Consider the following 21,806-nt stretch of genomic DNA (forward strand, 5'->3'; position numbering starts at 1 on the left):
GGTGGCTCAGTCAGTTAAGTGTCTGCCTTCAGCTTGGGTCATGACCTCAGGGTCCTGGGATCAAGTCCACATCGCTCAGCGGGGAGTCTGCTTCTCCCTCTCCCTCTCCCTCTGCCTGCTGCTCCCCCTGCTTGTGCTTGCTCGCTCTCTCTCTGGCAAATAAACAAAATCTTTAAAAAAAAAAAGTACAATTCACCTTGTACCGAGGTCATAGCAATCCCAGGCAAAATAAACTTGGTTTTAAGAACTGTCAGCCTAATTTGTTCTTCTACACAGTGAATTTAGTAGCTAAGTCCCACTTTGTGAATTAAGTGGTGCACTTGGCACTCTGAATTGTACTATGCCATAGCTGGTTTACTGAATCCTTAGGAGCCTGTTCATAAAGGTATCATTAAAATGTTGTGTCTTTTACCTGATGGAAACAGTCTTTTGGCAAATCAAAATATATTCTGTGAACTGGAAATTATTCACTATTTCAGGGATATTAAATCCACATTTCAGTTTTTCTGTCTGATCCAGAGAATGACCCCTTTTGCTCTCTTTCTCTCCTTTTACTGTTACATTAAGATCTTCTGAAGCCCCACAAAACCATTTTCATTATTCTGGACCCTACTTAAAAATAGCATTGTTATTACTCCTTTGACTCTGTCCCAGAGAAAACAAATGTTATCATTCTTCTCCTTCCTGCTGTTTTCCCCTAGTCAGTGGTATTGTTAAGTCTAGCCTCTGTTCATGGAAAGTTTATTCCGAGATCAAATATGAAACCTTCTAAATCAAGATCAAATAAGTCAATAACTGTGATGTATTGAGCATGTATTACAGGTTTACAACTATGCTAGGTATTATAATGCCCTGAAAATAGAAGTAAGTCTAGGCCACTGGGGTTTTATTTAAAAAAAACAATCAGAAGCCAAATGATAATATTTCTGAAAATTTTGACTTTCAAAACAATCATCTAGGATCCAAAGGGCTACGTACACTGCAATGTTTTTGGCAGCAATGTCCACAATAACCAAACTGTGGAAAGAGCCAAGATGTCCATCAACAGATGAATGGATAAAGAAGATGCGGTGTAATGGAATATTATGCAGCCATCAAAAGGAATGAGATCTTGCCATTTGCAATGACGTGGATGGAACTGGAGGGTATTATGCTGAGTGAAATAAGTCAATCAGAGAAAGACATGTAGCATATGATCTCACTGATATGAGGAATTCTTAATCTCAGGAAACAAACTGAGGGTTGCTGGAGTGGTTTGGGGGTGGGAGGGATGGGGTGGCTGGGTGATAGACAATGGGGAGGGTATGTGCTATTGTGAGTGCTGTGAACTGCGCAAGACTGTTGAATCACAGATCTGTACCTCTGAAACAAATAATACAATATATGTTAAAAAAAAAAAAGAAGAAGAAGAAGATAGCAGGAGAGGAAGAATGAAGGGGGGGAAATCGGATGGGGAGATGAACCATGAGAGACTCTGGATGGACTCTCCATGAGAGACTTTTCAGATGGACTCTGAAAAACAAACAGGGTTCTAGAGGGGAGAGCATGGGGGGATGGGTTAGCCTGGTGATGGGTATTAAAGAGGGCACATTATGCATGGAGCACTGGGTGTTATACACAAACAATGAATCATGGAACACTACATCAAAAACTAATGATGTAATGTATGGTGATTAACATAACAATGAAAAATTAAAAAAAAACCAATCATCTAAAAATTCCCTTATCATTCAACTGCTGAGCGGTATTATCACAATTCCTTAAATCCCATGTTTAGTTTAAATCCCATAGTTCAGTCGAACTACCATGATGCTTCATTCCATGATTTTCATGAATATAGTTCCATGTCATTCTGGCATCTTGGCATGAAAGAGCCAAGTAAGTTAGGTTGGCAGTTTTGTTGGTTAGGAGATTGGTTTCTCTGTACATAATATTACCCTGTGTCATGGTTGAAAAAAAGTCTGTTATGATATGGTTAGACAAAATTGGATTGGAAACCAACAATATAGGTACTTCCTTTGTCAATAACTGAGCTTGGATTCATTTGCATTTATAAAAGAGATATTTTTGTGCATTTACTTTTATTAGAACACTGAAATCAGGCATTTTTAATGGAATTTTTTTATTTTAATAAATCAGATTTGCCTAAATCCTTATAAATATCTGTACCTTGAACAGAAACATAAATTTAAGAATGGATTCTTGAGCATCTCACCCATTTCTTATCTTATTTTAGAGTCTTGATTCATGACATTACTTTAGGTTTCCTAAATGGCCCCTTGATGCTTAAGAATGAATACAGTTCTATCCTTGAGGCAAATTTTCCTGGAATAAAATACATATTAATTTCTCTGCCTTTCGATAAACATCAAATGAAAGCAATCTGAAATTTACAGAAGAAAAAAATTGGGTCTCATTTTATGGATAATTACAGTTTTTTTAAAGAATCTATCACAGAAATCATAGTCAAAACTCCAACTTGTACTTTTACAAAAGAGAAGGGACATATTTATGAATCCAGGGAACAAAGTTTGACACTCTTGTGTAAACACCAGGGAAGTTTGGTCTTCCGCATCCATGTCCCCAGCTAACGATGCCGGTCAAAACCCATTTTCCATCAGTTTTTCTTCGACAAGATAAAGGTCCACCCGAATCTCCCTGCACAAGAAGATAATGTAAGTAGGAAGTACCTTTCTCCCATGATCATCAATTTTGTCATTAATGTGTCTAATGGATTGTAGCAAAACTCCCGTTCTGGAAAGTTTTCGCTTGGCTAATCATTACGTAGTTTGGAGAAGGGTCAGGAAATAATACGAAGCTTCTAACGTCATTTTAGAATTATTCTTGCTAAAATCAAAAAGCTGCATTTGTCACAAGAAATGTAATTCTTTAGGCCAAGAGTATCTTTGGAATATTCTTGTAGGGGAAACAACTCTCACATATCCCAAACAAAGAACAAACCTCAATAGTAGTGGAGGTAGCCATAGTAGTAGGAGTGTAGGAGTAATAATGGCTAACATTTATTTAGCGTGAGCTGTCTGCCAGGTACTATTTTGGGTCATTTAGCCCTGACAACAACCTCAGGAACCCGAGTTATCTTGGCAAGTTGACCTCTGCCTCTGGGCCATGCAACTTCAGTGGTTGGCTCAGGATTCTGACAATGAATGGTGAAGAACCACACCCCTAGGTAACCCCTAAGACTCACTGGCCCACAGCCATCAGGGACAAATCACCCTCATCTGAGAGTCCCTTCTGATACCTCAACTCCACAAAGCAAAGCAAAGACAAAAATAATTCAAAGTGTAAACATAATTCCTACAGTACCCATTCTTTAAATCATAACCCCTGGACTTTATTTTTCTAGTTTGGAAGACAGGTAAAGCTGCAACTCAGCTAGAGGCAAAGATTAAAAAAAAGCATTCCGAATTTGCCCCCGAGTCCCACCCCCCAATTCCAACCCTGAGTAGATGAATTCTGACTGGTAGAGAAACTGGACTCTTTCTATTTTAATTATCATGACACCAGCTCTACTAAATCTAAGTTGACCTGTAAACTTTGGTGGCTAGGTGGAACAGGGCTATAGAACTGACTAACCTCAGGAAGCAGCCAAAACATCGCAGCTTTAGCATTAGACAGGTAAGGGTTCACATTCCAGCTCAGGCATTTACTTACTAGCTGTGTGACCTTGGGTAATTTGCTTACTCTCTCCGTGTCCCAGTTTCCTCTTCCGTAAAATGGGGTGAAAGAAAGACTTGAATGAATTTATGTAAAGGATCTAGTGCTTGCCGCAAAATAGGAGTTCAGAAGATAAAACCCATTATTATAGTAAGATGAGTTTTCGTGGCATAGTGGCTACGGTTGTGGAGAGATGTGGGAACAGCTCCCACTGCCCTCTTCATCCTCTAAATCATCTGTTCACTTTTTGGCAATCACACAGCTGTCTGCATAGGTTGGAATCTGAGACTTAGAAACGTCCCCACGAAGATGAACTCCAACTTGACCACTGTCAGGGGGCCTAACCAGAGGCATGCGAATGAGTGTCCTCTGTCACCTCTCCCAGTCCTCTTTCCCTTCCCCCAGTCTATGCATCAAAGAGCAAGTGAATAAAACCCTGATATTTCAGCTAACCATCCTAAAACACTGTGTGTGTGTGTGTGTGTGTGTGAGAGAGAGAGAGAGAGAGAGAGAATGAGAGAGAGAGAGAGAGAGAGAACTGCTTTGTTTTTTAGTTCTGGTCATAAGAAAATAAATTATGGCAGAATGATAAATCCCAACCTAATTTTCTAAATGTTGGAGGAAAATACATGGGAGCCAGAAAACTGAGTTTTATAGACCTAATTATTTAGGTCTTTCCCTGATCTTAGGCAATTAGATTATAATTAATATCTGAATTAAGGGAAATACCTGTCCTAGTTATTTCCCAGTGTTGTGCAAGTTAAACATGAAAGCATTTATGGAAAGTATAACCTCTTGGCAAAGGAAAGATGCAATGACTTACCCTGCAAGCATCTCTCTTGCCTGACATGACGCCTGCGCAGAGCATCCGTGAAGTGATGATCCCATAGGTGGAAACACAGAGGGTTTGGTCAATGAGCTCTACCTCTGCTTGCTGCAAAACGGGGGAGCCTTTATTGTCTGGAAAACACATGGGAAGTAGAAATCATGGTAACGATTACACTTATTCAGGGTGCTATTAGACCATCTACTCACATTATCTCAGAACAATGTTTTATGTAAATTCTTTTATAATCCCCATTTTGCTGATGAAGAAATAGAGGCTGAGGAGGTTAGAGGGAGTGCCCGACGGCACACACCTCACAGGTAATAGAGCAGGATTCAGACCCAAGGTCTGATTCAATCATGGGAGCCACTGAGCCATACTCCTTCACCACGGACTTCCTGCTTCCGGTAGGACTGTGAATCCCAACAGTTACTAATACTTACTGGTTGAGAGGACCACCCCTTAAATGGAGCGGCATAATCTGATATATGGGAGAGTCCTGGGAACCATAAAAACAAAAGTTTTGTTATAGCCCTTTCACTTCCTTTTTATCCTGTCTGGCTAAAATTATTCAGAAAAATAAATACACTCACACTCATGCTTATAAAGAGATGTCTCACGATAAAGCTGGTTGAATAGACTCTTCCCTCCTGTGATATAGGATAATGTAATTAAAGCCTGGAACACAGTCCTGATAGGTTACAGGTGTTGGAGCCGTGAGCCGCCCTCCCTCATTAGGGTCCTGAGATCCCAGCAGGCCACTGGGAGGGCATTAACCACATGCCACATGCTGGCAGTGAGCCCTGGAGAAGCTGCCCGCAAGGAATGTTTAGAGGGTGTCAAAACGAGGCCAAGGTTTGCAGAAAATACATCTGTCCTAAACCCTTGGAAATGGCTGCAAGGGACTCTGAGAGGCATGGGAGCCGAAGGAAGAGCATCAGCTCTGGGGCAGTGCTCACAAAGCTATGGCTTCTTCCTCTCGCTGCTCATTTGGAATCAACCTTGAATCCTAGACCATGAAAAACCTTGACGGAGCAAATGTAGGGACTTCCCTACCAGTCCGACCTTTGTGCATAATGATAGAGACGCCAGCTAGGGTGAAGGGATTGTAAGGAGGCATCCCCTCCAGGCGGTCTGATTCTAGGCTGATGGAACCCAGGGCGTGAATTTGCAGTGCGGGGAGATAAGGGCAGGCTGGCTTTCAGCCCTGACTCTCATCTGCCTGGTGAGTTGCCCTTGTGACGGCCATACTGGCATAATCCAGACAGTTGCCTGTGACTTGACACCATGGGGGGGGGCGGGCATCCTTCTCTTCTTTAAGAAAAGGAATCGCTTCTTTGGATGAAAGGGAACCTAAAAGTAAAGAGGAATTGCTCTTCTATAGTGGAAAACCCAATAAAGTTTGAAAAGGGCCCATACTATCTATCCAATCTTGCCTTGCTCACAGGACTCCTTCCCCTTGTGAGGTGGGTCTTGCTTCTTTTGGGGGTAAGAGAAGAATATCATAAAATAGGAATAGTGACACCTTCCTCTATTCTACTTCTTAGAATTATCAGAAGCTCAAATGAGACCATATACAAAAACCCTCTCTGTGAACCCCAAAGCACCACATCAACGCAAGTGAGTATTATCTGGAGGGGAAGGGCATGACCATTTACTCGTTCACACACCTGCTTCGTGCCTTCGCCCCCAGCCAGTTACCCAGCACTTCTCCCCACTGCGCACTTTCTGGCCAGCAGGAGGAATGCATATTGGCTGAATGAGCTGTTTCAGTGTCTCAGGCCAGGCCGTACTGAGCTGTAGCAGAGCAATGTCATAGTCAAAGGTCTGACTGTTATAGTATTCATGGACCACAATTCTTTTCACCGGGGAGACGAACTTAGCATTCCCCTGCACATACATCCCAAGGTGAGCAGTCCATGGCGTGGGGTCTGACAACCTAGCAGAAAAGGAAGAAAGTCAGTGGCCAGGATTTGGAGAACCACGCAGGGTTTGGACACAAGCCCTCTGCAGACAGACAAGGGCAGAGGGAGAGGAAGGCCTACCTTCCAGTTCCTATAGTAGTCCCTGGCTCTGTTCACTGACATGGCAAAAAGCACAACTTTTCTGAGCCTCCCTTGTCTCCTAGTAAAACCAGAGATGAAGGAAAGTATAGTAGGGGTGGTGCATGGTAGCTATGTTCCAGAAAATTCCCTCTCCCATCTTAAAGAACTGCTGGAAATTCTGTTGCCCCTGCTATCTCATGAACCATACACAGGTCAAGAATGTGACTGGAATTAATTTGTTACATTCTTCCTATTCATGCTGACATAGGCATTTGATGGGGACAGACAGGGCCAGTAGGACAGAGGTCTGGGAATCCTTTTGCCAAATTCAAATGATATGAATTCCAAGAGAGTTTAGAAATCAAAGTGCGGTCTACGGCCATACCACCCTGAACGCACCCGATTTCGTCTGATCTCGGAAGCTAAGCAGGGTTGGTCCTGGTTAGTACTTGGATGGGAGAAATCAAAGTGCGATAAGGAGGAATTTGATGAAATTCCTTCTTGTCATCTACCAGAAGCCTGAAAGATCATAGCTACAACTGCTCAAGCATGACCATTCACAGGGGCCCCACTCTTTGTCAGCCCTTCCAGAACTCTACTTCTGACCCCTGTGGCCTTGCACAAAGTCACTGAGGGTCTTGCAGTCTCCATGTGAGGTACCCAGCTCCACCTGCACAGCAGCCTTGTTCTAGTGGGGTGAAGAGATTGTTCTAGTGGGGTGAAGAGATTGCAAAAGCTTTGCAAGAAAAATAAGGACAGAGCCCAAAGAGTGTGGCCCCGAATCTGTGCAGCTGACATCTCACAGGTGGCACTGGGGACCCCGGGGGAGTATTAAGGTTAACACAGTACTTGGAGCAGTGTCATAGGGTAAAAGACTACTGATTAAAGAGAAGCATAGCCATTTTAGTCATGAACGTGAATTCTGTAATTTCCAAAAGAAGCAAATAGTTAAATTGTATAAATTGGTTGAAATACTCTACTTTAACAAATTCGGAATGAGAAACGAATGATATATTTTTGTACCTAAGATCCACTAGATTCCAAATGAGGTTACATTTTAGTGGTTATTTGTTCTAAGCTTCCCTTTCACTCTGAGCTGGAAGAGCATCTGCCCCATAACAATCCCATTCGTAAAGGCAGTCAGAGCTCTTCCAATGTGAGCCCTAATAATGGACCTTTGCATGATTCCCCTCTGTGAGATTGTGATTTATAATCAGAAATATATATTTGGTCTTTATCTCGTTTCTGGCACAGCTCTTAAAAACCCTTGGAGTTTCCCAAGTGAATAGAGCCACAAAGCTGTCCTGTTATGTTAATGAGTGACTTTTGGACCCCACCCAAGGTCAGGAGCTGGTGGCCAGGAGAACCAACTATGTGATTGGAGGATTGCAACTTTCAGTCCTACTCGCTGATCTCTGAGGAGGGGAGAAGCATGGAGGTTAGAATCCACCACCAATGCCAATGATTTAATCAGTCATGTCTATGTAATGAAGCCTCCATAAACACCCAAAAGGACAGGGTTCAGAGAGCTTCAGGGTTGGTGAACACATGGAGATTCAGGGAGAGTGGCTCTGGGAGAGGGGTGCACCTGTGGCGGGCATGACAGCTCCTCACCCTTTCCCCAAACCTTGCCCTGGGCATCTCTTCCCTCTGGTTGTTCCTGAGTTATACCCTTTGACAATAAACCAGTGATCTAGAAAGTGAACTGTTTTTCTGGGTTCTATGAACTGCTCCAGCAAATTAATTGAACCCCAGGAAGAGATGGTTGGAACCTCTATAGCTGTTGAGCCAGAAGGACGGTGACAACCTGGACTTGCAACAGGTGTCTGAGGTAGGCTAGGAGGGACAGTCTTGTAGGGTTGAGCCCTTCACCTGCTTAATCTGATGCTATCTGCAGGCAGACAGGGTCAGAATTGAGTTAAATTCTAAGACACTCAACTGGTGTCAGAGAGTTGCCTGGTGGTATGGGAACCCTCCCCCCAACCAATACTTTGGAAACTGGGTGAAGAATCATTACCCTTCCACTCTAAATAGAAGTCCAGTGCCCATTCTACACACACACACACACACACACACACACACACACACACACCCATTTAAATTGATCGAATGTCCCTAGCGGGCAGCTTCCTTCCACAACTTGAGGACGGATGTATGGTCTGGGATCAGAGAGTGTGCCATCTTAGAGTAAGAATTGGGATGCCCTACCTGTTTCCATGGAAACAGTGGGCCGCAGAAAGAAGCCACTCCCTGGAGATGAGCGAGGCTGCACAGTAGGCAGATCCGACAAAGTGGAGGCTGACTTGCCACGGCCAACCCCCTTCCTGCGTGTCGGTGCCCCCAATGATGCGGTGGAGGGTGGAGGAGCCCCCGCTGCAGCCTTCAGGAAAGGAAGGGCCCCGTGATTTAAAAGCAGACTTGGAAGAAAAACTGGAAATTAAGTCCGGTTTCGAGCTCCATTGGGAACTGAGGCCCCAGACAAGCAATGTGAAACTTCTCGCTTATCTAGAGGAAAGGCACCCACAAACCACTCCCTCCTGAGAACAGGCGGCACACAGAGTCTCCATACAATAAAGCACATTGATTCAAGGAGGGGGGGACTTGTTAGCAACAGCTGCCCTGATATGAACAGGAGCTGTGGGACTTAGATTATTAGAGAGGAAAAGATGAATTTCAAACGCAACAGAATTGAATGCGTCTTTGGAGGCATGCTGATTTGAGAGGAAGCATTCGAGAGAGAATTTCTAAGTCCAAGACAAATGAAAACCTGTTAAGAAAAACTAGTTACCAGAGCAATTATTCTCCGGGGCAAATTGTATTGATAAGGCTGCATTACTAACATGCTGCCAGGTGGCCAGTTAGAGACCACATACTAACATATGGCAGATCACGGTTCTCAGGTCATCACTAAAGAAAGAAGCAGCACTTGGTATTGATTATAACATAAGGCTTAAATAACAGTTATCCACTGTGTTCCAATATGTTTCTTCTCTTGTGGCCTTTTTATTTAGGAGCTTCTCCCTTGATTAGAGTTATCAGAAAGTGAAAGTTCTCATAAACACCTGAGGCTTTGATGCTTGTTATCAAGAAAGAAGACAGAATCCACTCCAGAGTTTTTAATTCTGAGAAATCATTTCAGACACAGTTCTCCAATATTTACTATTCTTCCCTGGACCCCAACTTTTGCCAGGGGCATTTACCCCAAGAAGGGAATGAAAATGAACAACCGGAAGCTGAGGACAGAATGCAAGGAGTGGGAAAGAACGTATTTCTACTTACTGCAGCCTTCTTCATCGCTTCCATCGGGGCAATCCATTGTCCCATCACACTGCGCGTTCTGTTTCCTGAAGCAAATATCATTGCCACACTTAAAAGTCCTCTTGTTACATGGAATGCCTAAAAATGAACAAAAGAGGAAAGAGTTTTTCCTGCCCAGAAACATACTTGAGGGAATGACACTCAACTCCATCCTCCATGGATGGGGTAGCCGTGGCATCAGTGTTCGCTGCTCTGGGAAACATGGCAGAGGCGATGAAGCAAGCCCACGGTGACCAGTCCCCTCACCCCAGCAGAGCCATCGGAAGGCGGGCAGGCAGGCGCACCTGTTGAGAACCAATCCGATGGCAGATGCAAAGCAGTTGGCCCTATCGCTTGCTGTAGGCCGTGGTCTCTGTGCTATTAATTATTTTGTCTTGTTCTCCAAGAAAATTTTGAGCAAAGATCAATACCATATTCAGTCCTTTCATATCATTACGGGGAAAATGGGCAGGCTTTGTGAATCACAGCACATTTGTTCACAACTCTAGTGGTGTGTGCTTCTGCAGTGGCTAGAATAGAACATGCCCCATCACGGTACCTGGTAAGTCCTGCTAGATCACGTCCTCAGCATCCTTTACTCTCAAGCAGCATTAAAAGCAAATAAGCAATGAAAAGCTTCCAGTATTTACACGGACACACACACACACACGTGTGCACACACTCAACACACACACTCAACTCAGTGACCAACTGTCCCGTTTTGCCTGGGGCCAAGAGGATTCCAGGGAACTGGGATTTTCAGTGCTAAAACTGGGTAAGTCTTGGGAAAACTGGGGCAAGTCAATTGCCCTAACCCCCCAGAGGGATTTCAGTTCCGACTTAGCAGAGTGTTCTGGAAGAAGAGCAGAGTGCAGAGGACTCTCCCTCACTTTGAGTGCAGTTCTGCTCATCCTGGCCATCCTCACAGTCCCTGAAGCCGTCACAGACCAGAGGGCCATGCTGTCCAAGAGAGCTGGCGTTGCAGGCAGGCTTAAGAGTCACTAGAATGAGAACAGACAGAAAGCTCGTGAGCCTGAGACATCAGTTGGCTTCTGAGAACCAGCAGGGCCCCTCTAATGGTGCACATGGTTAAGATGACTTACATAAAATAAAAAGTGTGTTTTCCTCAAACCTGACACTTGCGTGAGGAAAGCAGAGGTAGAAACTTTGCTGTAATTCCTAGTGCTCTGAGTTTGTCAGCTCTGATTTTTGCTTTTGCCTAAGTGTGTTCAACCCTGGCAATTTGTTTACTTAATCACGATTAAATGCATCGTGAGATTTTCTTTTAAGGAAAATAAAAATCATAGGCTGTTATCGAGATTGAACTTGTCTGGGGTGCCTGAGTGACTCAAGTCAGCTCAGCTCTAACTCTTGATTTCGGCTCAGGTCATTGTCTCAGCATGTGGAGCCTGCTTAAGATTCTCTCTCCTCTCTCTCTCTTTCAAAAAAAAAATTAAATAACTAAATACATAAAATTGAACTTGTCTGCCTTCCTAAACAAAGTGGGAGTGTCCTTACATTGAAGATTTTGTCTTATTCATCTTTGTACCTCAGGCCCCTGACTACATAGTAGGTGCTCATTAAAGTTTTGTTGAATAGATTAATAGCTATGAGATCTTAAAGGACAATGGGCTTGTGATCTGCGTATAAGGAAAACGCTCTTTAAAATGATTTTGTCCTGGGTGATCCATTTCCTGAATTAAGAAACACCATTGTAAATTATCACAAGTTTTCTTCTTTGGAATATTTTCATGAATTGCCTTTGGACAAGGGACAGGTGCAGTAAATTAGCAAGCACTCTTGGAAGGTATGATTCCTTAGACATTTCTGGTTTTGTGAAAAGTGATCATTTTTGTTATCTGCTCTCGTGTTTTCAGTGGCATCTCTTGTTAGGGGTTTGGGGTAGCTGTGGAGGACATGGCTGCCCTGAAATTCTCATTGAGCTTCCGGGTGTACCTGGCTGACTCCTAGAGAATAGTTTTCAAAATGGCACAATGAGAAATAATGATTACTAAAAACAGCCCTTCTTACTTTTTTTTTAAAGATTTTACTTATTTATTTGACAGAGAGAGACACAGCGAGAGAGGGAACACAAGCAGGGGGAGTGGGAGAGGGAGAAGCAGGCTCCCCGCAGAGCAGGGAGCCCGATGCGGGACTCGATCCCAGGACTCCGGGACCATGACCTGAGCTGAAGGCAGTCGCTTAACCAACTGAGCCACCCAGGCGCCCCAAAACAGCCCTTCTTATAAAGTAACAATAATCACTTCTGTTTGGAGCATCATAGCAGGGAATGATAATAATGTAAAAAGCACCAGCAACCTCACTCACTATATAACGGCCAGCATTTATTTTCTTAAGCAATAGAAAACCCTATAGATTGAAAAGGTCAGTGAGCCATAAGTTAAGAGAGTATGATTTTGTTTTGTCAAAAAAAAAAAAAAGGTATAGAGTCATAGGTTATTTTTCATGAATATAAGTTTTTCATAGTTATATTAACTCTACTATCTCTCCAAGAATATGAAAGAAATTAAATAGCTTCACCATTGCAATTGTATTTGAATTAAAATCTGGATCTTTAGGAAAAAGTGTTGCCAATGGTGTCATACGGTCTGGTGAACTATCCTCCCCATGTTACACCCTGAAACTGGAGGTGGATTCAGGAATGATGTGCAAATAGTAACAAAAAACCAAGAGAGAGAACCTCTGTCCAAAATAGGAATGTCCAATACCCTGCCCCTTAGTCATTGCAGGTGTGACGTTGTTGCAAACTATACAGGTAATAAGAGTAATAATTCTCTCCTTCACAACACCTGTGCTCCATGAATGAATGTGCTGAGTTGACTCCTCTGCAGATTCTGAGCTACTCTCTAGATAAAAGATCTGTGCTTTGAAAGAGGATTGTTAGTTGAAGATTGTGGTTCACTGAATTGCTGGCCGCAGATCCTCACTCCCTATGGTAGTATTATACACCTCCACCCTCACCATGGCCCCAAAGTGTGCAGGATAAGCTTCCTGCCCCTTGACTATGGCCTTAGCTCTAGGACTCACTTTGACTGATGGAATATGACGTAAGTGATGGTGTACTGGTTCCAAGCCCAAAACTTACGAGGAACCATGTGGTTTTGCTCACTCCTCTTTTGCTTCTACCACTGCCATGGCCAGCCCACTAGTTCAATGAGAAAAAGAGCCATGAGCAGTAGATCTGACACCAACCTGGCAAGAACCAAACTTAGGAGGACCTACTGCTTAAAGCAGAGCCACCCAGCTGAGGCCGGTCTAGATCAGTCCTATCTCAAACAACCCATGGATGCATGGTCCAGAATAAATGATTGTTGTCAGCCACTGAGTTTGGGAGTATCTTGCTATGCAGCAATAGATAACAGCTACAAAGACCCAGGATATACACCAGCAGCAACAATGGCCCTGAGAAGTTACTTATTCATAAGAAAGCCATAGTACAACTTGAATACCCACCACAGAAAAGTTCGTCACTTTCATCAAAGCAGTCATTAACTCCATCACATCGCTGGGCCTGAGGGACACACAAGCCAGAGGAACATCTAAAAGATCCAACAGGACAGGCTAGAGACAATAAAACAGAGGAAGCCTTGTGTGAGTCTCTCAACGTCATCAGACCACATGAACAAAGAACTATGAAGTACTAGGTGGTTAAGGAATTGGCAATGTAGCGATAGTAATTATACACTTTTTCCATCAAATCAAGCTATAGGTGATAACTGAAAGACAAAAAAGATGAATTTAGGAGAGCAGAGGAAAGTAAACTAATCCACCAGAGGCTCTGAGTGGACACTGGATCCAGGTCACGTGTATAATCAAACTTCTACTATCTCCATTTTTCTCTCAGCAATCCGGCTTTGTCATTGACTCAGAGAAAGCAAAAGCTGGAATATGCTTTAGAGAGTCCAGCAGTCTTAGTGTGAAGTCTTTAGACTCCCCAGGGAATTACAAATGGCCTTCTGGTGTCTCTGAATCCTATATGATCAGATGCACTGTTCTGAGGAGTCTGTGCTTTTAATTACATTATCAAGTGATCTCTGTCCCCAAATACATTAGTAACTACTGATCTTAGACACTTGGGCCTAGAGAGATGACTGACTGGCCTCAAAACTCAGGACTCCTGCCTTCTACCTCCCAGTCCACCTCAACCAGGCTACTCGTCAAAGATCCATTCCCTGCCTGATCTTGAATCATAAATCCTGGGCTTATAGCTAAATATATTAGAAATAATAAATCCTCCTTTGTTGCTATGGTCTGAATGTTGGTGGGCCCCACAAATTCATATGTTGAAATCTTAGTGCCCAATGTGATGATATTAGGAAGAAGGGCTTTCGGGAGGGAATTAAGTGATGAAGGCAGAGGCCTCATGAATAAGATCGATGCCTTTATAAAAGAGGTCTCGCAGAACTCCCTCACCCTCTTCCACCACATGAGGATACAAGAAGTCTACAACCCAGAGAGAGCCCTCAGCTGACCATGCTGGCATCCTGATCTCAGACGTCCAGCCTCCAAAACGTGAGAAATAAATTTCTGTTCTTTATAAGCTATGCAGTCTGTGGTATTTTGTTAGAGTAGCCGGAACAGACTAAGACATTCCCCTTGTGCACAAGAATGGCGGGAACGCATGGTCAGGTCTTCTACTATCTCATTGGCACACACGGAGAGGGTAGGTTTCTAGAAAATATTCATGGTTTGAAAAAAACAATTGAAAATAAGATGGCTCACTATTTACCTGCTATTCTTGCTGGAAATGGTAATATTCTGCTAGTGAGAAGTGTAATATTCCAGATCCAGAAGCGGGTATATTGGCAAAGAAGGAAGGCTCTAAATGAGCTTTCTCTCAAGTCTCTCAAGTGGTTAACCCTTACTTTTTCCCTTTTAAAACGTGTTGAGAATTTCCTGAGGCAATATCTACTCTCTCCAGCCCTAAAGACTTCCCTTAAACACTGCTGACCACTTCCTGGCCACTGTCCCCATGGTTCTTGGTGTGGCAGCTCTCCCTGTGGGTCATGGGCTAAAGTGAGTCACAACGGTTGCTTTCTGATCCACCAAATGTTGGTATAAACATCATATGTACAAAGATTTATGAGTAGCAAGAACAAGAAATCAAGAAATGGTTTTGTCCCATATTTCAGGAATAAGGTAAGAAATTATTTTTCAATTGTACCAAATAATTATATTATTTCTTCTATAGTTTAAACTATAGCCATAATAAATACATAATTTTTTGTCTTATTTATTATATATTTTGTTTGTATTACATATATTTATATTTATTTACATATTAGTAGTAAATAGCAGAAATAAATCCGTTTTTATTCCTTAATTTCTCAAGGTTTAGAGTTACAAAGTATTAGGCTCTGTTTAACGATTTATTAGGATTTTCTAAAGAGCTAATTCCAGGCTTACGTTGACTAATGTTGTAACTTCCATATTCCACCAAAAGTGGCTTGTCGGAAAGCTTTGAACTGCACTGCAGCTCAATGTGAGCGAGCGGGCTAGGCACTCGGAAAACCGTCTGGTGATCCATATAGGAGCCACAGTACCTGAGGAGGCGAGAGTCAGGGAAGAGACATGGATGAGGGTCTGTCAACTGCATCCCCATTGACAGTGAACGCACTGATACTTTGGTACTTTGGGCCTCATAAAATGAGATGCTTACGGCAGAGCTAATGGTAGTTCTCCAATCTATGCTAAGTGACTGTGACTGAGTAACTTCGGTCCCCTTGATTTTCTACTCTGCTAAATACAATAGCACTGCTATTGACTGTTACCTAGTGTTTTCCTCGCCAATACTTATTATCAGAAGAACTATGGGTCCTCTCTTTTTTTCTGCGTAAATAACGATGTAACAACAAGAAATGCCTGCTTTTGCCCACAAACGTCGCCATGGAGCAGAGCAGACTCCATGAGCTCAGGATGAAAATATGCAAAGAATCCCAGCAATACTTAAAGTAAAACACAACAATGTTTTTTCAAACTCAATTGAAAACCGATGTGTACTTTGGGGCTTGTCCTTGGTAGAATTTCAAAATAGTAATGTCTGTCTGCAATATTTCCTTACCTTGATTTTTCTTATTTCTTGTACCTAAGAGGAAATGCCCCTCCTGTTAGTAATTCTCATTATATGAGCACTGTGGTTAGTAGAACATGAAATATTACTATGCTGGGGGCCCATGGTAAGTTAGGTCTCTGCCCTGTGTAGGCAAAGCTCTTCCCAGGGTGAACCCTACAAAGTCTCAAAGGGAAACAGCAAACAGGCAGGTTGAGGAGGGACCTCCTCCACTGGAATCTGTGAATGCCCATCACTCCTCGCCCCCATGGCCCTTGGGAACCACGAAAGTTCCATGGATCAGACACCAGCATTCTATGGGAGGACCACAGAGGTGGTGGTTTTAAGGTTCAAAGAAGGAAAGTGTTCACATATATTTCAGGAGGACTCTTTTGCAGCTGGGCTAAAGTTCAGGCCCTGATGGGTTGATAGACCAGCTCCTGGGACAGAGGAAGAGATAGCAGCTACAGGTAGGTGGCCACTTGGTGAAGTGGAGCCAGGCTCTGAGAGACACCTGGAATCCATGTTAACCTTTTGGGGCCAGGATCCAGTCGATCATCTTGGGATCAGAATCCTGTTCTGAAAACATAGTCATTATCATTTGTATCTTGTAGTGATTTTATTTGTGCTCTCCATTAACACTTACTAGAGCTTTCTTGTGAAGATGGATCTTACTGGGATGTTAAGGAGGAGTCAAGAAAAAAAGGAACCTTTGAATCCATGCTTGGGCTGGAGTTTGAAGACAACAGTAAGGAATGGGGGCATAGTGGCATCTAATGGAACAAAAGTTAAAAAAAAAAAAGTGAGAAATTGGAGAAACCAGCAAGAGTCGGTTTACAGCTACAGACACGTGACAGGTAAGACAACCGAGAAGTTAAGTAGGGGAAGTAATGAGTTAAAGTTCAAAATAGTGAGAAAGTAGAAGCAGAATTAGGACACAAGTCTGCCTAGTACTAAACCCTAGAGCCTTCTAAGGCACCAACAGCTTTTCCTTCAGGAACTCTGCTCTGCAAAACTTCCTAGGAAGGACATCCATTTCTTCAGGGTTCATAGGCTGCATTCTAGCTGCTCTGAGCATGCACACCCCATCCCCACCTTCTCTGAATTCAGGAGCACTAACTAGGCTTCTTGGCATCAGCATTACCTTTTCCTACTTCCCTATTACAAGCCCAGCACCTTTAGGCAACTTTTCAGCAAAGTGTCGGAAATTAGTTCAATTAGAGCCTTTCCTTTTTAGATGAAGAGAACTGATAATGGGAAAGGCTGGCATTTCAAATCCTAAGGGTGTTACTAGCATCAAAAGAATCTGCTAGGATTTCAGCCAGCCCGCCAGACAAAGGGAAGAGTTGGTCCTTCCAAGAAAGTATTTAGGGCAGAGAGCTGTCCTGGTCTTGATTGCTTGGGAGAAGATCTTGCTCTTACTTTGGCAGCAACACTCCGTGGGTGGTGGGGGTTGTTACTTAGAACAACAACAACAACAACAAAATAGTATCACATTTTACAAAAGAATTGTAAAGATTTGTTTTCTGGACCTCTAATTAAATATCAGAATATAGAATCCTTAAAACTTGGAGAGGGAGCACATTCTATAGTATTTATCCATCCAATGTCATTTCCAAAGCAATCTTTTTTTTTTAGTATAGTTGACATGTGATGTTACATTAATTTCAGGTATACAAAATAGTGATTCAACAACTCTATCCAAAACAATCTTATTAATTGTAATAATGGCTAATATTTTTTTGGTGTGTAGTAGGCATCATCTCATTGAATGCCTACCAAAAAATCCCACCTTATTAAGTAGGAATTATTAGCTCATTTGCAGACTGAAAATCGAAGAGGTTAAATAATTTGTCCCAGTTAATATAGCTACTAAATACCAGAGCTGGAATCTGAACCCAGGTATTCTGCCTCCTACATAATAGACCCTGATTCAAAAATATTCCCAAAAGGAGTACAAGTCTTTTTTTTTTTTTTAATTTTATTTATTTATTCATGAGAGACAGAGAGAGAGAGAGAGGCAGAGGGAGAAGCAGGCTCCCAAGGAGCAGGGAGCCCGATGCGGGACTCGATCCCAGGACCCTGAGATCATGACCTGAGCCGAAGGCAGACGCTTAACCATCTGAGCCACCCAGGCGCCCAGGAGTACAAGTCTTAATAATGGATCCAAGAATGCTCTTAAATCAGATAGGATCTAGTCCAGTGAAGACAGAACCAGTGACTATTTTAGCACGTAATCTGAGAGTCTAAAGAAAATGAAAGAAGGTCATTCAGGAAAATCATTTAGAAAAGGAAGCTCTCATTCATGGATCAGCAATGAGCATAGAATTAGCAGGCAAGTCCCTTAGGCTAACTTCACAAAAAAATCTTACCTGAAAGTAAACTTAGAAGTTACTCTGCTGCAGCAACAGGACATTCTATATTTTTAAATTCAAGATCTATTATGACTTCAGAAGCAAATAAGCAATAACAACAACTAAAGGACAAATGAAACGGTGAGAGTGAGGAGCTCCTAGGTCAGTTCAGGAAGCTCAGTCATCTAGATTTCTCTGATCAGCCTCAACCCGTGTCCCAGCCTCAGGATATAGCCAGGCCAAACCAGCCTCTCCTCCCGCAAAGAACTGGCTAATGGTTTCTACCTTTCCTATCACCGGGACTCCTAGTCACTATTTCCTCCAGGACTCCATGTTTTGAAAGATTTCATCTGCCTAGCTGTTTTTTGTAAAGTGTAGAGTGTACACACCCATGGCCCAGCAGCAAAGAGCAGTGGGCCAGCAAGGACTTGGGAGCCCTAAGACATGGATTTGAAACCTGGCTTAATCACATATGAACTGAGTGACCTTGAGCAAGTTCTTTAACCCCTGTACCCTTCGGTTTCCCTATCTGTAAATAGTAAAGTGCAAACTCTTTGGGGACAAGGAATCCAAGGTTTTGAACCTCTGGGTCAGGCCTTTCATCAGATTCCTTACATCTGGAACCCACTTACATGTGCTCATTAATTTCCCACCATCCATGGTCACAGCCTTTCACACTCTTCTTGGTTATTGAATAGTTATGGAATTTCAGTGCTATGCCAAGGGTTGATAAGGAAGTCTGTGAAAAACAAACATAAGTCAGAAAAATGTTTCAGTTGAAGGACATGTTTCAGGCTGATTCCTCACTCAGAACTCATTCCCTTGACTTGCTGTCCTCGGGGCATTTTATTTTTTGTGCCCTATGGCCTTTGGTGGGGTAGACCCGACCCCCCTGCCCCAACAAACCAGAATGAGAAGAGCATAAAAGAGAGGGAAGTGGGTGGCCCGGTGCTCAGGGAGCGGCTCTTAGGCCCCAGTTTCAGTGTGCTGGGTGACATGGGACACATTAGATTATCTTTAGATGTCGGTGTCCTCCTTATAAATGAGCTTGAAAACACCCCCTTGTTAATGAGTGCACACAGTTTCCTCCTTCGGTGACAATAACGACATAGTTTATTTAAAGCACGATTCAGATTATTTAGATAATGAATCAGCATCCTCTTCATATGCAACCTGGGTATTCCTGAAGGCAGTCACTGAGTCACTCCTGGGTCTGTTCAGACAGGATCAAACAAGAGAAGAGGCTGTCCATAGAGCACACACCCTCTCACATGGGTGTGTGCACACTCACACACACACACAGAGCTGACCTTTTTACAACATTGTATGACATATACATACATTATGTTTGTTATGTCATGATTTTAGTTTTAATTTTCACTTTGACCCAGGAATTATTTAGAGAGAGTTTTCACATTTCCAGGGAGTGGAATTTTTGTTCACCCACTCTCAAGTTTTCTAATTCTATACTAATTAGATAAGAAATTATTTGTTGCCTATATTGCCTTTTAATGTTTTTATTTATTAAGGATTTTGATGTGATCGAATTTGTGAATGCTCCAAGGGTGAAAGAAAAGAGTAATGTATGGATGTATGTATATACGTAGGTATATAGCCAAACTCATTATTTGTGTGGTTCAATATCCTTCCTAGCTGTAGTTATTGTCCCCACTACCTCTGTCAGGAACCAACAGAAAGGAACTAAAATCTCATAGTTAAGCATCGTCCATTTCTCTCTGTATTTCCTATAGATTTTGATTCATGAGTATTAATGTTATGTCCTTTGGTACATAAATAATTATCACAGACCTTCACGTGGATTGCCCTCTTCATCATTATAGATCACCTTCCATTTCTCACCCAATGTTGTTGCCCTAATGTTGACTTCCACGTTGTCTGGTGCTAAGGTTCTGATGCCTAGTTTCTTTTTGTTTACAATGTCGATATGATATTGCCCACCCTTTTACTTTCAGCTTTATTAAATCACTTTTTATTCTGCCATCTTTTGTAAATAATATACAATTAAGTTATAGGTAACACTTTGTGATTCAATCCTGTTGTCTTTTTCTTTTAAGAGATGGATTTTACCCATTGACTTTTATTACTCTGATATTTGGTTTTTTAGAGATGTCATCATATTTGATGTTACAATTTCTTTGTTGTGTGCATGTACTTCTTTCTAACATGTACTTAAATATAGTAGCCCTCCTCCCTCAACGTATCTTCGAGAGGCTCTTTATGTCTCTCATTTAAACATCACAACAACACAGTTAGGAAGGGAGTATGAGTCACATTTTATAGAAGAAATCAAAACCAACCAAAAATAAGTGGAATGCCCAAGGTTGCCCTGCATTTCCCTGAAGGCCACATGGTGGTCTTTCCAGGTGCCACAGTGTGTCATGGCGCCTGGAAATGGACAGTGAGGGCTCAAGAGGAAAGGGATTGTCTTTTTTTTCTTTTTTAAGATTTTATTTCTTTATTTGACAGAGAGAAAGATAGCGAGAGCAGGAACACAAGCAGGGGGAGTGGGAGAGGGAGAAGCAGGCTTCCCGCGGAGCAGGGAGCCCAATGCGGGGCTCGATCCCAGGACCCTGGGATCATGACCTGAGCCGAAGGCAGATGCTTAACGACTGAGCCACCCAGGTACCCCAGGAACAGGACTGTCTTATGTTCAATAAAAACCAAGGGTTCCTGAGGGCACACATTAATTTTTTCCCCAGTCTTGTTATCTGATTTTTTTCTTCAAATTAAAAAAAAGAAGAAAAGATGCAAACTGATAGTAAATACCTTGAGTAACCACTGTAATTTTATAGCATAAGGACATACTCCAACGCAATTCTTCATAAGAAGCTTACATAGGCATTTTCACTGTGTTCCATCACTCCAAAGTAGAATAGATTTAAATGCATCACCACCCCCCAATCTACAAATCTTCTTCCCAGTGAGAAGAATTAAGTCCCCTTGCACACTAGATTCCACTGACACAGATTTGCACACAAATCTCCATTTGTGGCCAGATTGGCCAGGAGGCACTACTGATATTAGCCAGCTTGACCCCAGTGGGGTCATGAGGTGCAGTTCCACAAAGCATTGTGAGCTATTTTGTTCAACAAATGGACAAAAATGAAAAACCACGAAGTATGCTATTTCCTTCTACGTCCTGTGTTCTCTGTTCCCACTGCCCAACCCCTGCCTTTGCTTTGGGAACTTTTACCAAGTAAGGGGAGGATTTCTCCTGATCTGGACCCCCTGTATTGAAATATTTCTCTAGTCAGTGGTAGCAACAGGACGCAGAACCCACTGCACCGTTTCCAACGGGCACTGGAAACTTCAGTGGTTACATGTTTGCCACAGAAGCAGGGAAGAGGGATTCCTCTCTGGGGAATCCCACCTTTTTCCTAAGTGATGAGAGGAGGTGAATTAACATGGGCCACAGTAATCTCTGCTTGTGTCGGATGCACCTAAGTTGGTGGGTGCTAGGCTGATGGCTTCTGTGATAAAACAATTCAAAACCCCACTCCATGTTTCTCTTCTGAGTT

The 21,806-nt window shown here is 42.6% G+C and overlaps 1 protein-coding gene across 1 annotated transcript in view; it reads right to left on the bottom strand.

The window, feature by feature from the left end:
- Positions 1-2,150: 2,150 nt before the first annotated feature.
- Positions 2,151-21,806, bottom strand: part of TMPRSS7 (transmembrane serine protease 7) — a 32,697-nt gene continuing 13,041 nt past the window's right edge. The window contains exons 8-16 of the mRNA XM_031036276.2: positions 18,900-19,006; positions 15,271-15,407; positions 13,318-13,425; positions 10,734-10,844; positions 9,826-9,942; positions 8,755-8,926; positions 6,172-6,440; positions 4,499-4,635; positions 2,151-2,658 (exon numbers count right to left, since the gene is read on the bottom strand). Coding sequence (XP_030892136.1) covers positions 2,488-2,658; positions 4,499-4,635; positions 6,172-6,440; positions 8,755-8,926; positions 9,826-9,942; positions 10,734-10,844; positions 13,318-13,425; positions 15,271-15,407; positions 18,900-19,006 — 1,329 coding nt within the window. The 3' untranslated portion in view covers positions 2,151-2,487. The remainder of the gene's footprint in view (positions 2,659-4,498; positions 4,636-6,171; positions 6,441-8,754; positions 8,927-9,825; positions 9,943-10,733; positions 10,845-13,317; positions 13,426-15,270; positions 15,408-18,899; positions 19,007-21,806) is intronic.

This window comes from Leptonychotes weddellii, chromosome 1 (assembly GCF_054177405.1).
Source record: "Leptonychotes weddellii isolate Sample4059 chromosome 1, ASM5417740v2, whole genome shotgun sequence".
NCBI lineage: Eukaryota > Metazoa > Chordata > Mammalia > Carnivora > Phocidae > Leptonychotes > Leptonychotes weddellii.